Source organism: Cydia pomonella, chromosome 25 (assembly GCF_033807575.1).
Source record: "Cydia pomonella isolate Wapato2018A chromosome 25, ilCydPomo1, whole genome shotgun sequence".
Lineage (NCBI taxonomy): Eukaryota > Metazoa > Arthropoda > Insecta > Lepidoptera > Tortricidae > Cydia > Cydia pomonella.
The window spans coordinates 10239458-10264170 of NC_084727.1; the positions used below are offsets into that span (position 1 = coordinate 10239458).

The 24713-nt window shown below is 39.7% G+C and overlaps 1 protein-coding gene across 21 annotated transcripts in view; it reads right to left on the bottom strand.

Annotated features, from left to right (window-relative positions):
- Window positions 1-24713, bottom strand: part of LOC133531370 (zinc finger protein 615-like) — a 64849-nt gene that overhangs the window by 22349 nt on the left and 17787 nt on the right. The window contains exon 5 of one of the 21 annotated variants that reach the window (XM_061869543.1): window positions 99-1406. The exons of 7 other annotated variants lie outside the window; for them this stretch is intronic. In XM_061869543.1, coding sequence (XP_061725527.1) covers window positions 241-1406 — 1166 coding nt within the window. In that variant the 3' untranslated portion in view covers window positions 99-240. 13 more of the 21 variants (XM_061869535.1, XM_061869534.1, XM_061869544.1 and 10 more) reach the window with 13 other exon arrangements.

A 24713-nucleotide genomic window follows, 5' to 3' on the forward strand; every position in this document is an offset into this window, starting at 1 on the left:
GTTCAAGTGTAAACGCAGGTGCATTGTTAAAATATAACCATTTCCCAGGTTAAGCGTATAGATAAAGGACGGTGGAGACTTGAGAGAAAATGAAAATGTTTTAAAACCATTTATTTTTCGTATGAAATGTCACATTCAAATTATGGTAAAAATAAGTACATATTAATGAAAAAAAAAACACTTTTTTACGATTTAAGTAATACCCTAATATAGCCATAAATCACATGTCAACAGCCTTTCTCATGACATAAATTCATATTTAACCGGATGGTGTACTTTTACGTGATGTTTCAAACTACAGTTTTGCACAAATGACTCCCCGCAAGTCGCACAAATGAATCTCCTGTCGTCCTCGTGTATACGCATATGTTCCCGCAGAGTATATTTTCTTGCATAGCACTTTTTACACACTGCACACTGATGCTTCCTCTCTCCTCCGTGACGGATCATATGCTCCTTTAGCTCAGATTTAGAATAGAACTTCCATTCGCATACTTCGCACGCATGCCTTTTGAGCTTCAAATGCACCGTCCTGACATGAACTCCCAGTTTCCCACTTAGTGTGAAAACTTTAGGACACAAATTACACTTAAACTCTTTTAGTTTCAGACCGTGGACGGACGAAACATGTTTGTTTCTTTGAAAGTAATTTCTAAATGTCTCAGGGCAATGGGGGCATCGATGTCGCTTAACCCGCATGTGAACGAGAGCGTAATGTTCGTTCTTGGCATTTGTTGATCTAAAAACTTTTTCACAAGCGTCACATGGGAAAGAACCCGTCTCGTGCGAAAATGAGTGCGTCCTCAAACGCTCTGGGGTGATAAAACCCGTTCCGCACTGCTCGCATATAAAATTCTGATAGTGCACGTTCATATGCTGGTTTAAACTTTTGAATTCAGCAAACGTTTCAGAACAAATTGCGCATTTAAACTCATCTTTCCTTACTTTAAATGGGAGAATACCGTCATTTGATTTCGGGTCAATGTTTTTGTTATGTTTTTCTAGCAGATGCTTTTTTAACTCATTGAAATCAGTTATAACATCGTCGCAAATAGCGCATCCAGTGTTAGTCACATCTACTTTGGCAAGTTCGTATTTCTTCAGTTTTGAGAGAGCACATCTAACTTGTGCAGCAGTTTTGACGCAATGCTCATTTTCATTATGCGTCCTCAGCCAGGCTGGATTGTTAAATTGGTTATCACAGTAAAAACACAAGTATAAATTCTTCATCCATCTAAACGGACATATTTTTGTGAATTGTAGTAACATTGTAGCGTTCTTCTTCCTAGCTTTCAGGTCGTCGACATCGACATTAGATTTTTTTAAATTGTCTTCGTTTTCTTTAATTCCGCCGGTTTTCAAGCCAGCAACCTGTTTCTCACTGTCGGTGGGTGAGGTCTCATCACCTAGAAATGAGAAAAACGTCCATGATTTCCAGATCATTGATTGCATGCATTTCGAGCGCGATGGCAATTTGTCAAGACAATACCGGCTCAGAAGCACGATGCACTGAAACCTTACATATAATTTAACGTGCAAATGAGTTCGATAAGACCAAGACGAACAACATTATAGAAGAATCGACTTGGATTCAATATTTTATTTCGAAGATTGGGTACCTTACCTACTAGGTAGCACGAAAACTTTGCACTTGCGAAGAAGCGCGGCTTTGATTGTAAAGATTTTACTAAAGAAACACCGTGATACGGTATTCTTAGTTTAGTCATAACTCATAGTTTTAGGAAAGTAATTATGGGCAGAAAATGAACAAAACTAACCATATTTACTAATAGGTATTTAAACTATTTATTCATAATAACAATGAATATATACGAGTAAGTTAATATTACGATTCGATTTCATCTTTTAAAAGTGTAGGATGATGAACTTTAATATGATGTTTCATGCTACACTTCTGTACAAAGGCCTGCCCGCAAGCAGAGCAAGTGAACCGCCTGTCATTGTTGTGAATCCGCATATGTTCACGCAACGTTTTCAATCGAGCGTATGCTTTATTGCACACCTCACACTGGAATTTCCTCTCACCGCCATGCTTAACCAAGTGAGCGTCGAGCCCATGTTTACCAAAGAACTTCATGCCACAAATATGACACTCATGTTTCTTCACTTGCAAGTGTTGATACCTTATATGTTCAGATCGTTTACTACTCAGATCAAAGACCTTGTCACACGAGGGACAAGGATAAGCGGCGGTTTTCTGATCATGGACAGTACGAAGGTGTTTCAATCTCTGTCCGTAAAAGGCAAATTTCTCGTTGCAAATAGGACATTTATTCCGCTCTTTGGATTTGTGTTCTTTGGTAATGTGCGAAGTCAGATGAGCGCGAATTGTGAATGTTTGATCGCAGTTCTTGCAAGGAAACAAGCCCTGTTCCTGGGCGTCGTGGATGCGAGCATGCCTGATCATTTGCCGAGACGTGATAAACTTCTTTCCACATTGATCACATATATAGCTGTCATAATGCTCGTTGATATGTCTATGTAAGCCTACGAATGTTTCATACTTCTTTCCACATATTTGACACACATGTTCAGAAGAACTGTTTAGATTATAGGGGATAACGCTATCGCCGTGAGTCATGTCCAATTCCTTCCCATGTTCCGCCAGGTGGGCTTTCAATGTTTGATTATCGGGAATTTCTTTCGAACAAATCTTGCATGAAGCGTCTACAAAGTCAACTTTAGCGGGTTCATAATATTTGGGTATTTTTTTAATTTCAGTGTGTTGGTCGCGATTATGTTGTCGAAGCACCGCTGGCTCTGTGAAAGTTTCTTTGCAATAGTAACAGAGATAGACTCCTTTGTCAAAACGGAATGGCTGAACTGTTGTCATCGCTATGATAATTGAGAGATTGTTTATTAGACTAATGCGTCTTCGTTCGCCGGGGAATCGGTCATCCGCATCGTCTGCCTCAACGGAATCCTTTTTATATGTACCGCACTCTTTCATTTGAACATGTTTAGCCAGCAGGACCGAACTCCTGAATCGACTTCCGCATTTATCACACACATGACGAGTAGAGTGTACGTGCATGTGATTAAGTAATCTCATTAGTGACTCACACGGCTTTCCGCATAGTTGGCAAATGTGGCTGTTTCTAAGCATTTTGAATGGAAGCACAGTCTCGCCCTGCGCAGAGTTTGTAGTAACTAACTGTTTGCCGTGTTCGGCTAAATGGGTTTTTAACATGGTATAGTCTGTAATTTGGGCTAAGCACAGTTTGCACGAAGCATCCGCTATGTCCACTTTTGTTGGATCATACGCCTTCAGCTTAGGCAGTTGTATCTCATCATAATGTTGCTTTCGATGGTGTTCGCGAAGCTTTTCTGCTTCTGAAAATTCGTCTTTACAGAAGAAACAAAGGTATTGTCCTTTTTTGTATTTAAATGGATACGCTGTTGTAGTAGATATAATAGCAGAAACGTTATCTCTTAAATTGGCGCGCCAGCGCTCTGCTTCGCTCATTTTCTTAGCCTGTATGGGTTCTTCACTTTCCCGTCCTAAAAACAGAAAAAAAAAATTCTAAACGATACGTTCAAAGTCAAGACTTCTTTCGTTTCTTCAGCTATGGCTAGTTGAGAAAGGCTGGGTTGGATATTTACATAAACTGCCCTATATCAAGAAATTAATTTATTAGATCTATCTATTACGTTAACAAAACTAGTTTTTATTATGTATTTCTAAAAACTTAACAATCGTGGTATAGATAGATATGGGTTCATAGTAGCGATTCTTAGAGAAGAATCTGAATTTAATACAAAATATTAAAATAAACATTTTAACAATTAGATCATGACTCAAATTCTTGTTTAAATTCCGTAGGGTGATGTACCCTCATATGGTGCTTCATACTGCACTTCTGTATGAAAGTCAGCCCACACACAGCACAAGCGAACCGTCGGTCGTCGTTATGAATACGCATGTGTTCCCTCAGGGTCTTAATCCTGGCATACGCCTTCTTGCAAATATCACACTGAAATTTCCTTTCGCCGTTATGTTTAACGATATGATCTTTAAGCGCAGTACTGTTAGAGAACTTCATGTCACACAAGGTGCATGGGTGATTTTTCTCTTTTTGTAAGTGTTTCGTTTTTACATGGTTGGTCATACTGCTGCACAAATTGAAGACCTTATTGCAGGAGGGACAGGGGAACTCTGGCATTTTGTGGCCATGGACTTGGGACAAGTGTATCAACCTTTTTCTGTATGTAGGGAATTCCTCTTTACAAACGGGGCATTTGTATACGGTGTGGGGTATCTTGCGTTTATGTACTTTGGCACTGTGAGAATGTAGACGTGAAAGGAACGGGAATGTTTGATTGCATTCCTTGCAAGGGAATACGCCGCTCTCATGAGTTTGGCGATGAATGGATAGCTGTGAGTGAGTTTTAAAAGCTTTGCCACATTGATCACAAATGTTATAGGCGCAATGTACGTTCATGTGTCTGTGTAGAGTCAAAAACGATTGGTAGGTTGTATTGCATATTTGACAAACGATCTCATCTTTGTTCAAGTTGTAGGGAATCACGCTCTCGCTAAGAGAGGTGTCTATGATATTGCCGTGTTTGGCTAGATGGTTTTTTAACGTAGGATAGTCGCGAATCTCGGCTAAACAAAGCTTGCAAGAAGCATCCGCAAAGTCCATTTTTAAAGGCTGATAAACTCTAAAGTTTGGAAATGATTTAATATCATAATGTTGATCACGGTTGTGACTTCGAATATCGTGTGGGTTTAGAGACGTCGTGTCACAGTAGTAACATTGAAATAAGCCCCTTTTATACTTAAAGGGGTAGACTGTAGTCATGGTTGTTATTATAGAAATGTTATTTCTGAAGTTAGCAAACTTAGTCTGCTCGGCGGCGTGTCTAGCAAAAGCTTCATCTTCAAGTTCTTCCATAAATCTATCTGCCGATGCACTAGCATTTTCGATATCAAATGACTTCTTCTGGCGCGTGCTACATTTATTTTGTCGGATATGAGTCATAAGCTGAGCATAAGAGTTTAATCTTTGCCCACATTTTTTGCATCGATGACGATCGGAATGCTCTGACATATGTCTGAGTAAACCCACGAATTTATGAAACTTCTTCTCGCATATCTGGCAGACGTTTGACTCTGATCCCAGGTAATACGGCAAGATACTCTCTCCACGCTTTGTGTCGATGACTTTACCGTGTTCCGCCAAGTGGGTTTTTAGCATAGCATAGTTCTGAATGTCAGCAGCACACACTTTACACGATGCAGCTGTGAAGTCCATTTTAACGGGTTGATAGCATTTAGGTCTGGGAACTTTTTTGTTGTCAGAATGACGGTCACGATTATGATTTCTCATTTCTGTTGGATCGCAGAATGCATCTGTGCAATAATAACATTGAAATATCGCGCCGTTTAGGTTGGCTTTGTACTTGAATGGATACACTGTGGTCATAGCGATGATAGTATTAACGTTATTCCATAGGTTGGCGCGCCAGAGAGAATCCTCAGTGTTTTCCGCTGCGGTCATATCCTCGTTAGCCTGATCGGCTTCTTCGTTTTTCTGTCCTAAAAATAGAAAGAACTCTACTTAGCTTAATTATTTATTTATCGTATGGCAAAAGTATGCAGTGTAGTTTATGTCTTCATCACTTTTAAGCATGGCTGTTTTTTGCAAGGGTTTTTAAGACATTTTTATTTCTGTGTTTAAGTGTCAAGATACGACATCGACACTATCCATTTGCGTTAATGAACCCTATATTTCAAATCCGAATGATTGAAGACAATGACGGCTAAGATGTAAGGATATGACGCCCGTAACTGACGAATTTTTGTGCACATTCCTGCAAAAGCGGGAGACAGATTTACTAGAGTAAAATAACATACTTTCGTATATAATCACTTTAAACAATGAAAGTAATATTGAGATAACTAGGTTTAAGACTACGGAATACGGAGCCTTTTTTATAGTATAAACGACGGGCAATTCTTTTCAATTCAGGATACATTTCGTAGTATTTAAAATCAATGCCTATAAGATACAGAATTGAGGTAGGTATTCAAATAGTGAGCAATAGGCGGACCTACTATAAGAAACAAAGATGTTCATTTATCAATAAGCAATTGCTATTTAATATAATCACAATTAAAATACATCTTTCAAATGTGTGGGATGATGCACCCTAATATGCTGCTTCATGCTACAATTCTGAATGAAACTCTGCCCACATACGGGACACGTGTAGCGTCTGTCGTTGTTATGTATCCGCATATGTTCCCTAAGGGTCTTTATTCTAGCGTATGCCTTCTTACAGACATCGCACTGGTATATCCTTTCCCCGCCATGCTTGACTGCATGTTCTTGAAGCTCATAATTGCTGAAAAACTTCATCCCGCAAACACTGCAGACATGATTCCTCTCCTGCAAATGCTGGAACCTAATATGTGCTGTTCTCTTACTGCATAAATCGAAAACTCTGTCGCAAGAGGGGCAAGGGAAAACAGGCGTTTTCTGCTCATGTACCGTATGCAAATGCTTCAGCCTCTGCTTGTAAGACACGAATTTTTCGTTACAGATAGGGCATTTATATCTCTTATTAAATCTATGGACTTTAGCAACGTGAGTGTATAAAGGAGCATATGAAGAGAAGGTCTCATCGCATTGCTTGCACGGAAACACGCCGGTTTCGTGAGTGCGAGTGTGATTGAGCATGCGTTGCGAAGTCGCGAACCTTTTCCCACATTTCTCGCAAATATAATGGTCGTAATGATCATTCATATGTTTATGTAAGCTTAGGAACATCTCGTAAGTCTTTCCACATACTTGGCAAACGTGCTCATCTTTGCTTAACTTGTACGGAAGCACGCTGTCTCCAAAAGTATTGTCTATCTCTTTGCCGTGTTCGATCAGATGTGCTTTCAACATGGCATAGTCGCGAATTTCAGTTATGCATAGCTTGCACAGCGCGGTTGAGAAATCCATTTTCACAGGTTCATATTTTCTGGGTTTCGGGAGTACTTTCGATTCGGAATGATAGATATGGTTGTGTTGCCGTAGTTTCTCTGGTTCTAGGAATGTGTGTTTGCAGTAGTAACAGAGGTACATTCCCCTTCTGTATTTGAAGGGGTATGCGGTGGTCGTGTCTATGATAGTGGAGATGTTATTTCTAAAGTTGGTTCGTCTCCGTTCGCCCTCCTCCCGTTTGCCGGCTGCGGACGCAGCGTCAATATCCTCTGCCTCGGCCAATTCTTGTTTGACCTCAACAGCAGATTCTGGTTTGTACTGAACGTCTTCACCTTTCCGTCCTAAAAATAGAAAAACATCCAATCAAGGCTCCTCTTCCAACGGTTTATTAATAAAAAAATTATCTAAAAAAGCGATTCGACTGACTACAGCTGTTTTAATAAAAATCCAACAATATTTCATTTGGCAATACTTGAACGTAAATGTGTGTTTTTTAAAAATTCGTTATGGAGGTTAGACTGAAAGATGAAGATTTATTCAGACAAATATTTAAAATCCATAGTTTTTGGGACTGCCTTTTAAAGAGGTTTTCAGTGTGTAGAAATGATAGTCTTGAAGTAATTAAAATGTAATTTATTGATTTATAAATGATACAATCTTAATATACATTACGCATAGGCAATCTGAGTTTCTTTAGAGGTTCAGCGTTAGGATGGTGCGTTCTCATATGGCTCTGAAGGCTACACTTCTGCACGTATGCGTTGTTACAAAACTCACAAACAAATCGTTTATCATTATTATGTATACGCATGTGTTCCTTCAACGTTTTGGTTCTAGCGTAGGACTTCTTACACACCTGACATTGGTATTTTCTTTCCCCTACATGTTTGACCATGTGATTCCTAAGTTGGGCTGCCGTGACGAACTGATACGGGCACAAGGCACAGAAGAACTGCTTATGTCTAATGTGTACTTGTTGTATATGCTTAGTTCTCTGATTGCACATGGAGAAAACGGCTGTGCATAGATGGCAAGGATACTCAACTTTCCTATCATGAGCAACCTTGAGATGCTTTGCCCTGTCGGCGTATCTTAAGAACGAGTCATTACAATATGGACAGCGATATCGATATTCGGGGCCGTGTGTTAAAGCCATGTGGCTATTCTTCAAAGCACGGGTCACGAAAACGTCGTCACATTTGGAACATTTATATTGCATACTGTTTGAGGCCTCATGTATAACTAAATGAGCTTTAAGCCTATGGGCGGCGGAGAATGCTTTGCCGCATTGGAAGCATATGTTGTTCGGATAGTGATGATTCATGTGTGTGTTTAATTTTGAAAACAGCTCGAAGTGTTCTCCACAATGTGTGCATACGAACTCTTTTCCTTCTATGAGGAAAGGAGTAACGCCGATGCCATGATTTTGGCTGATAGGTTTATCATGGATTTGGAGAAAGTGTTCTTTTAATGTTTCAACGTCTTTAATTTGTAGTAAGCAGAGTTCGCAGCGAAGACCAGTGATCTCTACTTTGACGTTGTCTAAGGGTCGCGCTAATCGCATGGCCTCGACCCGGTTAGGGTGCTCGAGCGCGTGGTGTCGAACGTCGCTGAAGTCCCCGAAGGACATGGGACAGAAGGCGCACGTGAATGTCCCGCGCTTCCACCTGAACGGGCACACGTTGGAACACTCTATTATAATAGCCGCATTGTCTCTGTGATCGTTATACTTGCGTTTCGGTTTCCATTTAAGTTTGAGGTCGGTGGACCCTAAAAACAAAAGAAAATTCACTATCAAAAAGCGCACCGAGCTTTCCTTTGACTAGTTATTATATTTTTGTGATTATCAATCTTTTATGTATTAGGTTAATTATATGTAATTATAAGAACCGATTCTGTTATTAGATAGCCTGCCTATTAGGTTTTCTGATGTAGAGCAGCATTATATCGTTCAGGATTTTTTCTGTTTATGGACAGACTTGATATGAGCATATCTCAGATTACCACTTCCAAAAACAGAAGGGCAAAAGCTACATCGATATTCAACTTTTTGCCCATGCATTTTGTCCAGGTGCCTCAATCTAGAATGATAGGAATCAAAATGGGTTTCACAGATAGGACAACGGTATCTTCCCTTAGGTCCGTGAGCGGCAGAAACATGCCGGTTTTTTGCGACTCGAGTAGAAAAAACGGCATCACATTTATTGCAGCCAAACTGCCCAGTTTCGTGGCACATTTGATGTGCTCGTAATTTGTGCCTGCTGGCAAATCCTTTCCCGCAAGTATGACAAATAAAGGTTTGGTAATGCTTATTCATGTGAATAAACAAACTCATGAAGCTTTCGAAATGCATATCGCAATGTACACATCTATATTCCTTTCCTGTTAGAATAAATGGGATAATTCCGTCATTGTGCTCCGAATTAAATGACTTAGAATGTAATTGAGATAAATGACTTTTAAGGACATTTACAGAATTCACTTTTTCCTTACATAAGTTACAAATGAGATCAGTTATATCCACTCTCAGTGGGAATGAGTTTCGCACGCCACCGCAAGGTTTGAAAACGTCTAGTTTGTTTTCATGGATATTAGAGTGAGTGCGGACCTCAGTAACGCTTGTACATATGATCGGACAATACGCGCACATAATTTTCCCACGTTGCCATCTAAACGGAACCGCATTAGAATGTTCTAGAATAAGAGCCGCATTTGCTTTATCCTCCACCACTCTTCGTTTCCGCTTCCAATTTAGTTCAACGGATTTGCTCGCAGTAGCTTCGGCTCGTCCTAAAAACAGAAAGACACCGATTGTACTCTCTGTCATATCATTTAGTGTATTGGGTTTGATTGTAATCCATTGCGTGAGTCAGAACATGGCGTCTTAATTTTGTATTGGTGTAGAAAGTAGAGTGGCACTGGGGGCATTCGTATCGCTTCTCGGCAGGTTTATGCGTGGTTCGGGAGTGAGCTGCTCTCTTGCAACTGGTTTCGAATGATTTGCCACAAGTCGCGCAGTCGTAATCTCGTTGCTGTTGTGCGTGGTCATCGACCAAGTGCTTCGCTCTCGCGTAATATGTCGTGAACAGTTCTGGACAACGAGGGCATGTGTATCTTACACCTTTCTTATGCACACGCAACCTGTGGCACATTCTAGCAGCTCTTGTTTCTAGAACTTCAGTACAATTTCCGCAAGGGAAGCTACCTGTTTCATGCGACTGAACGTGAGTACGAAACCGAGATTTTGATACAAAACCTTTGCCGCACGAATCGCAAATGTAATTCTTATAATGTGTATTGATGTGTTCGTTCAATTTAGAGAAACTAACGAAATGAGAGAAACATTTTTGACAAAAGAATCCGTTTTGGTCAAGCTTAAACGGTAGCACTCCGTCGCTATAATCGGAATGAATAGTTTTCTCGTGTTGAGAAATAAGATGATCCTTCAGGTCATCTATGTCCGTTAAGGGATGGTTGCATAGTTTACAGCTGAGGTTGCCTATATCTACTTTGACCATATTATTTTCGGTAAGTTTGGCGAAAATTTTATTAGTGGGTGGATCGGTTAAGTGATTGTTTTGGACGTGATCACGCAAAGGGGCAGTATCTATGAATTTAGCGTCACAGTAGGAGCAGTAAAAGGCGCTGTGGAACCAGCGGAAAGCCCAAGCGGTGGAGCATTCTAGGAGCGTCATAGCGTTCCTGCGCATCATAGTTTTTGAAATGCGTTTCTCGGATTCCTCCGGCAACTCGTTGTTGGCGCGGCGACGCCGGCGCATCTGACGCGCGCTTACGTTCTCCTTTAATTTCCTAACACGTCTAACTCCTACTTTTGCCTCCGCGTCCGCATTAGCGGAACCTAAAAAGAAAAGAAGACGTTACTAAGTAAAATCCTTGCCCCACATGCAACCATTCCTGATTAATTAAATATCTACACATTTTGATTTCTGTACATTGTCTCAAAAAAATCTTACGAGGAATTAGTAAGGTTAGTTAAATGTTACGGCCAGAAGTGGAGTTGATATAACAAAAAGTAAAATATTAAAGCTTTTATTGTTCACTATATTTTATTAGGACCTAAGTTAACAAGTTCACACATATCAGAGTGCACTTCCCTCATGTGAGCCAACAATTGCATCCGCTGCTTGAACATCGCTCCACACCACTTGCAGCCTAAATCATCATGAGTTTTCAGATGCGTCCTCAATGCCCTATTCCTTGGAAACGATTTATCACAGACGTTGCAGTGAAAATTCCTCTCTCCTGAATGTTTTACTGTGTGTCTTCTCAGTTCGTAGGCAGTTTTGAAGCTCCATTCGCAGCTTGTACATCTAAAATCACGCTGCGGCGGGAAGTGAACTGATCGAACGTGGATGGCTCGCTTGCCTGAAGTCTTAAAGGTTAGCTCGCAGTGTGGACAACGATATGACACTTCTTTTTCACTGTGAGTTGCGTTGAGATGGTTCATCCTGTCATAGTAACCGTCAAACCGCATGTTACAATGAGGGCATTCGTATCTAGGCGCTTTGGCGTGAGCGTGTGCTTTGTGATAATCTCTAGCGGCGCGCATTCGGAATACCTTAGGGCACTCGTTGCAAGGAAACGTTCCAGAGATGTGAACCTCTGAATGCTTCCTTAATCTTGGCGCAGTCATATATCCCTTTCCGCAAGTTGGACAAATGTAATGTTGGTAATGTATATTCATGTGCTCGTATAGTTTTAGGAAGTTGTTGAAAGTTTCCTGACAAATAACGCAGCTCCAAGATTCTTTGTTGAGGAAGAAAGGGAGAACGCCGTCGGGCTGATTGATTTCGTAATCGTACCCGTGCTCGATGACGTGTTCGCGCATCTGTTTGACGTCACTGTACGGGAGTGAGCAAAGGCGGCACGCGGCTTGCGTTACGTCTATATTGATGAGGGACATTTCTTTGAACTTGCTGTAGATGTCTTTAACACTGTGTTGGGGTGAGCAAGTGCGTATGTGAAGCCGGAGGAGAGCACAGTCTGTGAAGCTGGCTTCGCAGTAGGCGCATTTGAACTGGTTGCGCTTCCATCGGAAGGGGCTGACGGACCAGCACTCAAGTATGGCGGTGGCATTTTTCTTCGTGGCATATCTAGCCTCTGCCCGAGCGCTGCGCTGGTATCTCGGTTTCTCCCTGAGCAAATTTTCTATTGGTATGACGCTAGGCTCTACCTTTATCACAGTTTCGTGTTCGGTTTGGCTGTGTCCTAAAAATAGAAAAATTGTGTCATTTCTTGAATAAAGCTTCTTAGTTTAATTGCCCAGTCGCTCGGTTATCTATTTGCATATTTTTGTTTACTTACATTGAATAAAAATCAGATTATATTTTTAATTTTTATTAGTGGCAATGATACAATTAATGTAAAATAATAATTATTTAATAATAATTATGATACCATTTTCATTAATTACATACAATAAGTACATAGGCATCTACATAATTTAATTTTCTATAACTTTAATAAATACTTCACGAATTTTTAGGAAACTTGGTTATTTGTGCGTACACTAGAAAAATAAACCTTTTATGTTTTGTTTCAACATTGAAATACTGCATTAGTGATGTCGTTCATATCATAATTCATAAGTATTTAATATTAAAAGGAGCATTTACATAGATCTTACACATAATTAAGTTCCTTAGTTTGCTATACAATAAGAGTATCTACTAAAATCTATGTACAAACAGTACTATTCAAAAACATCGAAGTAGTTATGTACTATAAATATCATTTCCGAGATCAGAGTCCTCGAATTATCAATAAAATCACTACAGGCCTGTCAGATTACTCCGACTCTAAGTTAAACATTCTAATACTAATCGCGCAAATATTCCGGTTACATCGTCTCGCCATGCAGCCCAAATCATAAAAATCAATAAAATGTAGTTTTACTATTTAAAATCAATGTTTTATGGAATTAGAACAGTGATAACCTCACCCAGGGTTTATTTTCTATAGACTCGTCAGAATAATATTACTGCCCTTTGTTCCATCCCAATTTGTGTTACTATTTCATTTTTGTTTCAATTACTACACTGTCAATTAGTAATTCTTACTGATATTGTTTGGTCTATAAAAGGACGTCTTTGCAGCTCGAATGAAAAGTAAATATTTTGAAAGATCCGTTTAAATGTCAACTGTAGGCTAAGAGATTCTAAGGATATTATTTGTCATATGCTTTTGCCGACATCATTATAATTTTAACGTTACGTTTGGTAACTTATTATTTACCTTCGATCAATATCTTTTAAGTACAAAATACAAACTTTACTAAGGTTTATAAACATCAGACATGAAAATGTTTCTTAGCGATATGCTTATCAAGGGACAATTTAGTCGCGAAGGCTCTAGAACAACTACCACACGGATAACCATATTCTGTCTCCTTCTTAGTTCTATGGGCTTTTACGTTGTGATGATATTTTTGTGACCTCGTCTTGAAGGTCATATGGCAAGTAGTGCATTCATACATTTCGGCACCTGGCTTATAATTATGGAACTCCATTAGATGACGCTTGCGTAACTCCCATGTTGCGAAGCGAGGCTTATCTTTGCAATGTGCACACATGTATGGCAATGTTGTATGCTGAGTTTTGATGTGGATGTTTCTTTCTTCCAGACTAGAGAATGTCGCTACGCAACGACTGCAGCTGTATTTGTTATCGTGTGGTATCTTCGTGTGTGCTATTAGCGCTGATTCTGTGATAAATCCTTCACCGCATGTGTCGCAGACGAAGTTCTGATAATGCTCAGCGGTGTGCTTCTTTAGAGAGATGAAATCTGAGAACTGACAAGTGCAAATAGCGCATTTCCAATGAGATCCATCGTTTAATTTAAAAGGTAAAACTCCGGGCTGCACGTCAGCGTTGATAGGTTGCTTGTGATCGTTCTTGAGATGAGCAATAAGATCATCGAGGGTCTCTATTCGTAAATAGCAAAGTTTGCATTGAAGATCAGTGATGTCAACTTTAAGAAACTCTTTCCTCAGTTTTCGACTGAATACGTGTTGGATATTGGTATTGGCGTGTCTTGCTGTCATGTGCATTCTTAGACCATTAGGATCGTTGGACTGTACGCGGCAGTAGACGCAATTGAAGTTCTGTCCCCACGTTCTGAACGGACGCGCTGTGGAACATTGCAATATAATTTCAGTGTTGCTACGATGCTTTAGCGCTTTTCCGAATCTGGGTTTATAAGTGGCTTTGTAGCATTTAAAGTTACGCTCATGTTGTCGCAAGCCGTGCTCAGAGAGGAAAGTCGCCCCGCATTTGTCGCAAGTGAATATCTTCACGTGACTGCGCAAATGTCCGTTTATTTGAGAGAATTCAGAGTAAGTCTTGTCGCAGTCCAGACACATCCATAGCCCGGACGGCCCCTGCTTGTAAGGCAATACTCCAAATGGAACGTCAAAGTTGACAGTTTTGCCGTGGTCGCGGGACAAATGGTTCATAAAGAAATCGACGCTCGGCATTTCTTGCGAACATAAGTTACATTTGAATTCTGTTATGTCAATTTTTAGGTCATCTACCACCTTATAAAAGGCGCTGTTGTAATCAGCGCTGACGTGGTCGGTTTTGATGTGACACCTCAACGCCGTCATTGGTTCAAACTCGTCATGGCAGTACGAACAAACAATTCTATTAAATCGTGTTTTAAAGGGGAACGCTGTAGAGTACCTAAGTATCAGTACAGCGTTTTGCCGCTGCGGGTTCTGGTTAACAGATCTTTCGAACAGTCTCTTTTTCGTTTTACGTTCTTTCTCAGTATGTCCAGCTATTTCCTTACTGGGCCCTAAAAAAAGAAAAGAACGTCATCAGTAACAATTCGGGGATATAATTCATCTAAATTCGAAAAGAAATTTTGAACCATGCCATGACAAGTTTTGAGGCTACACAAAAACAACTCCACAAAGCTCGGCTGTTCGATGTTGTTCAAAACAGTAGGTACCTACTTTAAATATTGAAATGTTTTTTCGCCATGTGTTTATCTAGGAATAATTTAGTAGTAAACGCTTTGGGGCAACTTGGGCAAGGATAGTTTAGATCGCTATCCTTTTTCACCCGATGTGTTCTCGCCATGTGGTTGTACTTGCCAGATCGGGTCTTGAAAGTTTTCTGACAAGTAACGCATTCGTATTTGTCTGCACCAGACGTATAATTGTGAACTTCCTTGAGATGTTTCTTACGCAACTCCCAATTAGAGAAACGGGGTTTATCTTTACAGTAATTGCACATGTATGGTGTGTTCGTGTGTTGTGTTTTTACATGATGATTCCTTTCGTCGAGAGAAACGAACGTGGCTACACAGCGGCTGCAGTTATACTTGTTTTCATGTGGTATCTTAGTGTGTGCTATCATTGCAGATTCCGTTATAAAGCCTTCTCCACAAGTGTCGCAAACATAGTTTTGCAAATGTTCTATGGTATGTTTTTCTAGAGAGCCAAAGTCTTGGAACTGATTTGGACACATTGTGCATTTCCAAATTGATCCATCATTAAGCCTAAAAGGTATAACGCCTAGTTGGCCATCTGTAATAGACTGCTGATGGTCATTTTTTAAATGATTCGTTAATGTATCTAAAGATTCCATAGGCATGAAGCATAACTTGCAATGTAGGTCAGTGATGTCGATTTTAAGATACTCCTTTCCTAGTTTTCTATAAAATGCGTCTTGAACATGATAGTCGGCGTGGAGCGTCGCCATGTGGCTTCTAAGACCGATCGGATCGCTCGTCTGAAGGCGGCAGAACACGCAACTAAGATTGCTCTTCCACGTTCTAAATGGACACGCCGTAGACCACTGGAGAATCAACTCCGCATTCCGTCTAGACCTCATGACCACCCCGTTGCGAGCTTTATACGCCGTCCGACAACACTTCACCTGGCGGTGGTGGTCTCGTAAAGCGTGGTCGGATATAAAAGTAGTCCCGCACTTATCACAAATAAAATTCATAAAATGAGTTCCGATATGACGATTGAACTGAGTAAACGTGGAATATATTTTATGGCAATAAACACACGGCCATTGGCCGTTTGTGTTTTCTTTATATGGTAAAACCCCAAAACGTGCATTGAATTTGACAGGTTTTTCATGTACGGAAGACAAGTGAGTCATAAGAGTGTCTATATCGGTCATGGTTTGGTCACAAATTTTACATTTCAGATTAGTTATGTCTACTTTAATTAAATTATCATTGGTTCTATAGAAAACATTTTTAAAGTCGGAATTAAGATGCTCCGATTGCATATGATAGCGTAGATTAGAGAGGGGCTCGTATTCGTCAAGGCAATAGGCGCAAAGTATTTGTGTGAATCTAGTTTTGAAAGGGTAGGCGGTAGAGAATCTTAGTATAAGTTCGGCGTTGCGCCGCTGTGGCGTCTGGTAAACGAGAACTATTTTCGGTTTTGGTTCCCTCTCACTACGTCCGCGTATTTCCAACGTGTACCCTAAAAACAAAAAGAAATTGGTCAGTGTCACTCCTGATCACTAACTAAGGATGGATAACTATTTAAACGATACGGAAAGGCTATTGGAATTTAAACAATACATCAGACATGAACTGTTTATTGAAGGAATATTTCAGATATGAAAACAAAAACACATACTCCCGATATTATGTTACCGTAAAAAAAAAAAAAACGAAAAATTACGTTCAGTGTCAAACACAAGTATTCTCACAAGACTTAAGTTAAAAATAAGCTACATTAACGCGAGAAAACTATTTAAGTACATCCCAGTTGACAATATAATCGGAGTGCTGCGATTTCATGTGTCCCTTGAGGCTAATTTTTTGAGCAAAAGGTTTATTGCAAACCAAACAATTGAACCGTTTCGTTATATTGTGAAGCCACATATGCTGCCTCAGACTTTTATCTCTCGAAAATGACTTTAAACATATGATACATTTAAAGTGTTTTTCTCCTGTATGAACAATTCTGTGATCGTCTAATGCTCTCTTGCTTCCAAATTTAAGGCCACAGCAAAGACAAGGGAAAATATCATCAGTGTGGTTTAATTTATAATGTGAGTAGAAGAGTTTCCGTGAATCGAATGTTTTGGAACATTCAGGGCAGCTATAATTCTTCATTGGACGGTCATGGGCTTCAGTTAGATGTTTTTGCTTGCTCTCCCAAGACAGAAATCTTTCGCCGCAGTACACGCAGCAGAAAGACCAACAAGGTTTCGAATTTCTTATATGTAGCCTCTTCTCCTCCATTGAGGGGAACTCTTGCCAGCACTTCCGACATGAAAAATTGTCGCCATGACTACATCTTACATGATACTTCAAAGCTTCTTTCGTGAGATAAGCACGTCCACAAATTTCGCAAGTGCACTTTCTATAATGTGTCGGCGTATGCCTGCCGAGTTTGGTAAGAGAAGGGAATTTCTTAGCGCACAAGAAGCAAAACCATTTATCTTTTTCAAGTCTATAGGGTTGCAAACCGGTGTCGAAGTCCAAGTTAAGTTTGGTGCTGTCGTGGTTATCATAGATGTGTTTGACCATTTCTTCGATCGTGTTGAAAGGTATTTCGCATACGCGGCATCCCATGTTGGTGCACTCTACTTTGATATGCTCCTGGTTGCGGAGACTGTACGCAAAGGAGGTCGGGTCCTTGCAGGAGCGCTGGCATTCATGCGCGTGGGCGCGGAACATGGCGGGATCCTCGAACTCATCGTTGCAGTACAAGCAAAACATCGACTTGGAGCGCAGCCTGAATGGGTACACGGTCGAGTATTGCAAGATAACCTCCGCATTTCGTTTCGCCATTCGGAATCGACTGATTTCTCCAGTTTCTAGAAAAAGAAAGAAAATGTCCTGTGACTGGAAGCTCCCTTTAATATGAGGATAATATTGCTATGACTTAACGGCCATTTGAGTTAGTGTAGTATCCTTTTTTATATTTTCTGATTTGTGGGGATAAGATAATATTGAATAGGGGTCGTAGTAGTTAAATAAAAGCCAAATCATCATTAATAACAAATATATTCCAACAATTAGCACACCCCTTTAAATAAAATAAATTAGTAACTCCTACCCAACGTAAACTGTTATTCTATGTTAAATAATTAAGTTCAAAACGGGTACATGTATAACCTGTGATGCTACGATTACTGTTTTTCGCTTATGGTAAAAGTTTAACAATATTGTTTGATCAGGTTATTTGTTCTTGACGAGACTTTTCACTGGCTGGTTGAAATCCAAATTATCATAAAGCTCAGGATGGTGTGACCTCATATGAGTTTTCCAGCTAATCTTTTGTGTAAACTGCTTGTTACACAATTTGCACTCAAATCTTTTATCCGCATTATGAATCCACATGTGCTGTATTAAGTTATTTTTCCTAGGAAAAGTTTTGGAACAAACGGGACACTCGAAAGACTTCTCTCCGGTGTGTCCTACGATATGCCGCTTCAAATTCTTTTCTGTGTCAAATCTCCGTTCGCAATAGGTACATTTAATGTAATTGTTAGTGTGAGTTATTTTAAAGTGTACAGAGAAAGAGCTTCGTGAAGAAAACGTGGCATGGCATTCTGGACAACTATGCTGTTGTTTTTCCTGCTTATGTACATCTAACAAATGCTGCTGCTTTAAATTCCACGTATAAAATCTTTCCCCACATTTATTGCACATGTGTTGACGGCATTTATCCGACTGCTTGTAATGTTCTCTCCTTGCTTCTAAACTTGGAAAAACCCTCAGGCATTTTCGGCAGACCGGGCCGTTGCCCTTTTTGCAGAATTTGCGATGCGCATTCAGGGACGTGGTCATGGAGTAGGATTTGCCGCAAGTCTCGCAAGTGAATCTGACAAAGTGCGTTTGAGTGTGTTTGCTTAACGTTCGTAGGCAAGGGTACTTGACTCCGCACACGGCGCAAAGTAGTACGTGCTTGAACAGCGTAAAAGGTTGTAATCCTAAATGGTAATTGAGTTCTAATGGGTAGTTGTGGATATTAAATAAATGTTCGGCTATGTCGTCTAGTTTGCTAAACGGTTCAGAGCAAATTCTGCACTGTAGATCGGTGCAGTCGACCTTTAAGTCCCCGTCAGAGACGTGAGCAAAAGCCATGGCAACTTTAAACTGTTGGTGTTCATCGTACATATGCTTTCTGAAGAGAGAGGGGTCTTCAAAATCCTCGCAGCAATACACACACACCAAAGACTTCTCGGGGAGGCGGAAGGGGAACGCGGTCGCGTATTGGATTAAGATCTCGGCGTTTCGTCTCTCGATGCTATGGTTGGACCGTACCGTACCACTGGAGACCGATTTTTTGTCTAAAACAAAAGAAATGCTCTCTGTCATTGTTTGGTTTATGTGTGGCCATCGGTAGGGATGAACGTGTACAGTTTTGTACTAAACCTGTTTTAATTAACCTATTTAAATAATTATCGCGATATTATGTATGCTACTTCAACATAATTATTCTGTTGTCATTATTTTTAACCATTTGTGTAATACTAAGTACTAGTAGAGCTATTTATTACAAATTGATTTCTATAAGTGTCGTATAGAGACGTCACATGATGTCGTCGTATCATGGCGTCGGAGGAACGTTTTTTCTCCCACGCGATTTGAGGTTTGACATGAGGTTTAATATTGCAGGTTCAGTAAATGGATAAATATTAAAAAAAATATTACAATACGACAGTATATGTATTTATTCAAAACCAAATATATAATTTATAATGTTTTTCATAGGTATTTCTTATATCTATGAAAATTATATCGTTTTTTTTTTACTACGATTATCTGCTTCTTATGTTGTCTTAATATTCTTATAATTTTTTTGAACTATTGTGATAGTATTCCTAGACTAGACAGGGATAGTTCTTTAAAATTTACATTTATGGTTAACAATAACATATGCTTTGCATCAGATTATTTAAATAAGTTTAGTTTGTTTTCTTCAAATATACCAAAAGCAGTGTTCATAAAACTAATTAACAATTTACTAATTGTGAAATAGACGCAATGTGATATAATATAAAAATAAACATTTTAAGCGTCCCGTCATTCTGATAAAACAATTTCGATTGTCAAATCAACTAGGATCAATACATAGGTTAACACAAATAATTCAATCATAATAAAAACATCAAACAGTAATGTCAATGTACCCTAACGTCGGCAATACAATTCACAATGTTGGAATGGTATAGTAGGTTTGGAAGAGAAACTGTTATTCAAAATCTGCCTTAAAAGGGTGTGGTCATCCGGAACATTGCGATACTTACTCATATTTCAATCAATCAAAAACCAAAAACGAAGTTACCGATTTAAAAACGTGACAGGATATACATATAAACGTCATTTTTTGGTCATTATTTCTTATGTCGATGGTATATAAAGGGTCAGGGATTTATTAAACCTAATCACGTCACGTATCATTGTCAGTTAGCAACGATATGGATCTAACTTTAACTCTATCACTGTTGACATTCGTCTTCCCCTCGAAATCAACTAAATCCGGATGATAGCTCTTCATGTGTGTCCGCCAACTGACTCTCTGATTAAACTGCTTATTGCAAGGCCCACATTCGAACCTCTTATACTCGCTATGTATCCACATATGCTGAGCCAGGTTCTTTTTTCTAGGAAACGATTTAGAACACACAGTGCAAGGAAATAACTTCTCCTTCGTATGAACTACTCTATGCTCTTCCAAACCGCGTTTCGTGTCAAATTTCAAGCCACAACAAGTGCACATAAAGTTGTCATCAGTGTGAGATATTTTGAAATGAACGCGGTATTTTTTACGTTCAGAGAATACTTCGCCACATTCAGGGCAGGGGTGGGATTTTTTAGGGGCTGAGTGGACTTGATTTAAATGGATCTGTTTTAAAGTCCACGTCATGAAGCGTTCACCACAAAACATGCATAGGTGAGACCAGCATTTTGAGGATAACCTTAAATGCTCACGTTTTGCTTCTAAAGTAGAAAATGTCATTCTGCATTTCCTACAAATCCTTTCGTTTCCGGCGTGAGAGAATCTAATATGGTTCTTCAGTGTAGTTATAGTTGCATAAGATTTGCCACATGTATCACAAGTATATTTTAAGAAATGTGATTGGGTATGTCGACTTAGTTGACGTATGCAAGGGAATTTAGCATTACATATTGCACATAGAAGCTTATCCTTTTCGAGTTTGAAAGGCTGTATGCCTAGTTCGGAATTCAAGTTTAGTTTCTTGTCGTGTTCAAGGTGGATATGACTAGCGATCGCTTCTAATGTATCGAAGGGTTGTGTGCAGAGTCTGCATTGTAGTTCCGTGCAATCTGCTTTAATATAGCCTTCGCTGCAGTGAACGAAGGCAGTTCGCACTTTGAAAGTTTGGTGCTCATCGGCCATGTGTTTTCTGTACAGAGTGGGGTCATCGTAACTCTCACAGCAGTACACACAGACCATGGAACTCTCTGGAAGCCTGAACGGGTACGCGGTGGAATATTTCACGATAATCTCGGCGTTCCGTTTCGCGTTGAGATAGGCATCGTTGTCTAGAACAAAAAGAAATGCCCTTGGTCATTCGATTGTTCTGGTGCCTATTTAACTTAGAAAATTAAATTAACAGTAGTATTTTAGTGATAACATGATGATTATTTATCTATATGCCTGTATATTTTCGTTTTAATTGCTCTCTTGAACTACCTAGAATATTATTTTAAAAGTTCATTGTTCTATACTTTCTAAGTTTTCTTTTAAGTTTTCAATGCTAATTTTATGGCACTAATCTTTGAATGTAAAAATTAAAAAATAAAGTGCTAAAATTAGATTAAACGTTTAAGTCCAATTCAGGATGGCGGGAGTTCATATGCGTTTTCCAGCTAATTCTCTGATTGAACTTCTTATTGCACTGCACACACTCAAATCTCTTATATTCACTGTGTATCCACATGTGTTGTACTAAGCTAGATTTCCTGTAAAACGTCTTTGAGCAGTCTCCGCAAACATAACCCTTTTTCTGAGTGTGTGTGATAACGTGGTCATCTAAACTCTTTTTGTGTTTGTAACTTTTTCCACAGTGACATACAAAATCAGTTTCGGTGTGGGTTACTTTGAAATGGTCGGCTAGTCGGTTTTGAGTCGTAAATTTTTCGTTGCACCGAGGACAGGAGAATGTTTTCTCCGGGGCGCCATGTTTTTCAGTCATATGGGCGTCTCTCTCTTTGAGCAATATGAAGCGGTCACCGCAGACCGTGCAGCAATACTGCCGACACAGTTTGAATTTAGTCAAGTGGTCATGTTTCTCTTCCGCTGAATCAAAAGTTCGTTTACATTTCCGGCATATTCGCTGGCGGCCGAAATGTACGAATTGGACGTGTTGGCGGAGAGAAGTCAGCGTGGAGTATGATTTACCGCATATTTCACAGGTTACTTTGGAATAGTGGGTTTGAGTGTGCCTGCTCAATTGACGTAAAGAATACGCTTCCATTTCGCAAATAGCGCACGACCACTCAAAATTATTGACAAGTTTGAATGGCTGTAAGCCCACTTCATAGTTTAAGTTTATGTCAGGATTGTAATGTTTAGTTTTTAAATGTCTAGCGGCCGTCTCTAAGTCCGGTAATCGTTCTTTACAAATACGACATTTGAAGTCAGTGATGTCTACTTTTATATAGCCTTCGGAGCAATGTTGGAATGCGAATTTCACTTCAAATATTTTGTGTTCGTCTTCCATGTGCGCTCTAAACACTACAGGATCCTCATAAGTCTCGCAACAGTACACGCAAACCATGTGGTTCTCAGGAAGCTTGAACGGATATGCCGTAGTGTACTTGACGACTACTTGGCCATTTTGTCTTGAGGAGGCTTGTTCATCTTCTAGAACAAAAGAAATGCCCTCGGTCATTCATTGTTTGAACGTTCTGAGTCGTATCGAAGCCGTACCTACATTTTACGACTAGGAAACTGTAGTATATAAGACTGCAGGCTGTATTATGACGGAAGCTTAAACGGGAGTGAATAAATAATGGTAACCAATATTTTTTGTGCCATCAATATATTTAGCATCTAAACTAAAGTAACTACACTGAGCAAAACGTGTTAGCAAAATCACTTCATCATTGACGTTTTTGTCCAAACTCGTGCGAGAATATTTCAGGGTGATGTTTCTGGACATGCATTTTTAATTTCTTAGTGTCAGTGAAGAGTCTGCTACACACGGGGCACATTTTCTTCTTGCTGTCGTCGTGAATGATTAGATGTTGCTTCAAGGCTTTGTCCCGAGCGAAAGATTTATTGCAAACGTGGCATTTTAGTGGGCGCTCCCCGGTATGCTGATGCGTATGCTCGCGCAAATCTCTCCTAGTAGAAAACGTCAAATCGCAGTATTGACATTTGTGGTCCTCCGTATGTGCGGCTTTAAAATGAAAGTACAACAACGTGCGCCGTTCAAAAACTTTCTCGCATTCTGTACAACGAAATATTTTCCTTTCTTTGCCGTGAACTTCGACTAAATGGTCTTCTCTTCGCTCCCAAAAGAGGAAGCGTTCTTTGCAGATAGTACATCTAAATGGCAGACAAGATTTATTCGTACGCATATGCTCCTTTTTGGCTTCTAAGCTTGGATAAGACTTTTTGCAACCTCTGCAGTAAAACGTCCTAGTCATATGGCGTACTTTGACATGGTTATCAATTCCCCGCCGACTCTCAAATCTTTTCCCACAAATATCGCATATATTTCTAAAGTAGTGCATTCCGGTATGCCTTGAAAGCTGCATTGTGCTGGTGAACTTTTGACCACAAACGACGCACTCGAAACGATTTTTCTCTAATCTCAATGGCACTAGAGCCAAACTTTGGCTTAGTTCAATATCTAACTTATGCTCATCATGTAAATGTGTCGCTAAAGCTTCTATAGAAGCAAAAGTCTTTATGCACCTCTTACATCGGAGGTTAGTTATATCAACTCTAGTTTGGGTATCAAGATTTCCTTTATGGCATGTGGATCTATCAATGTTCTGATGAACAGTGTCCATATGAGCTCTAAACAGAGCTGGATCGGCGAATGTTTCCCGGCAGAAACAGCACCGCAACAAGGAGGCTATCTGCAGGAACGGATACGCCGTCGAGTGTTTCAATATCATTTGGGCGTTCTGCTTGGCGGCATCCCGACTCCATCCAAGATAGTCTAGAAAAGAGAAGAGTTCAGTTGTTCACCAATTCCCAGAACGCTCAAATGTACTGAAATGATGACGCTTTCGGAGAAGGGTAATTAATGTCATTCTTAATTTGGTGAAATAGTAGTGGAATTTGATTGTGGCACTTCTGTCTTCAATCGAGAAGTGGGAAATGCAATTTTGCATTTGGCGAAAGTATATTGAATGTAAAATAAAATATTTTCGTTGCGTGCCTCCTTTGATGTTAATGTCGTCATACATAATAGCGCAAACTGTTCTAATATTGATAAATATAAACATCTGTGTATGCAGAAAATAAACTGCTTATACAGATACGCCTAGAGTTGGGAGACAAGACCCCCATACTCGTCACACTCTTTTCAACATGAGACCCGTTAGGTTTAGGCAATAAGGGCATTGGCGGCATTATGTAGTATATTGTAACTGGTTAAAGTTTAACAGTACGTGTTTAGGTACTCATGTCCATAGTTCCAAGAACGTTATGTGATGGTTTACGCCGTTAAAGTAATCTTCAATTTAAGGTAATGAAACAAGTGTTAGAAATACATCGCAATTTTTATTTCCTTCTCTAACACAGAATATAATTGTTAGAAA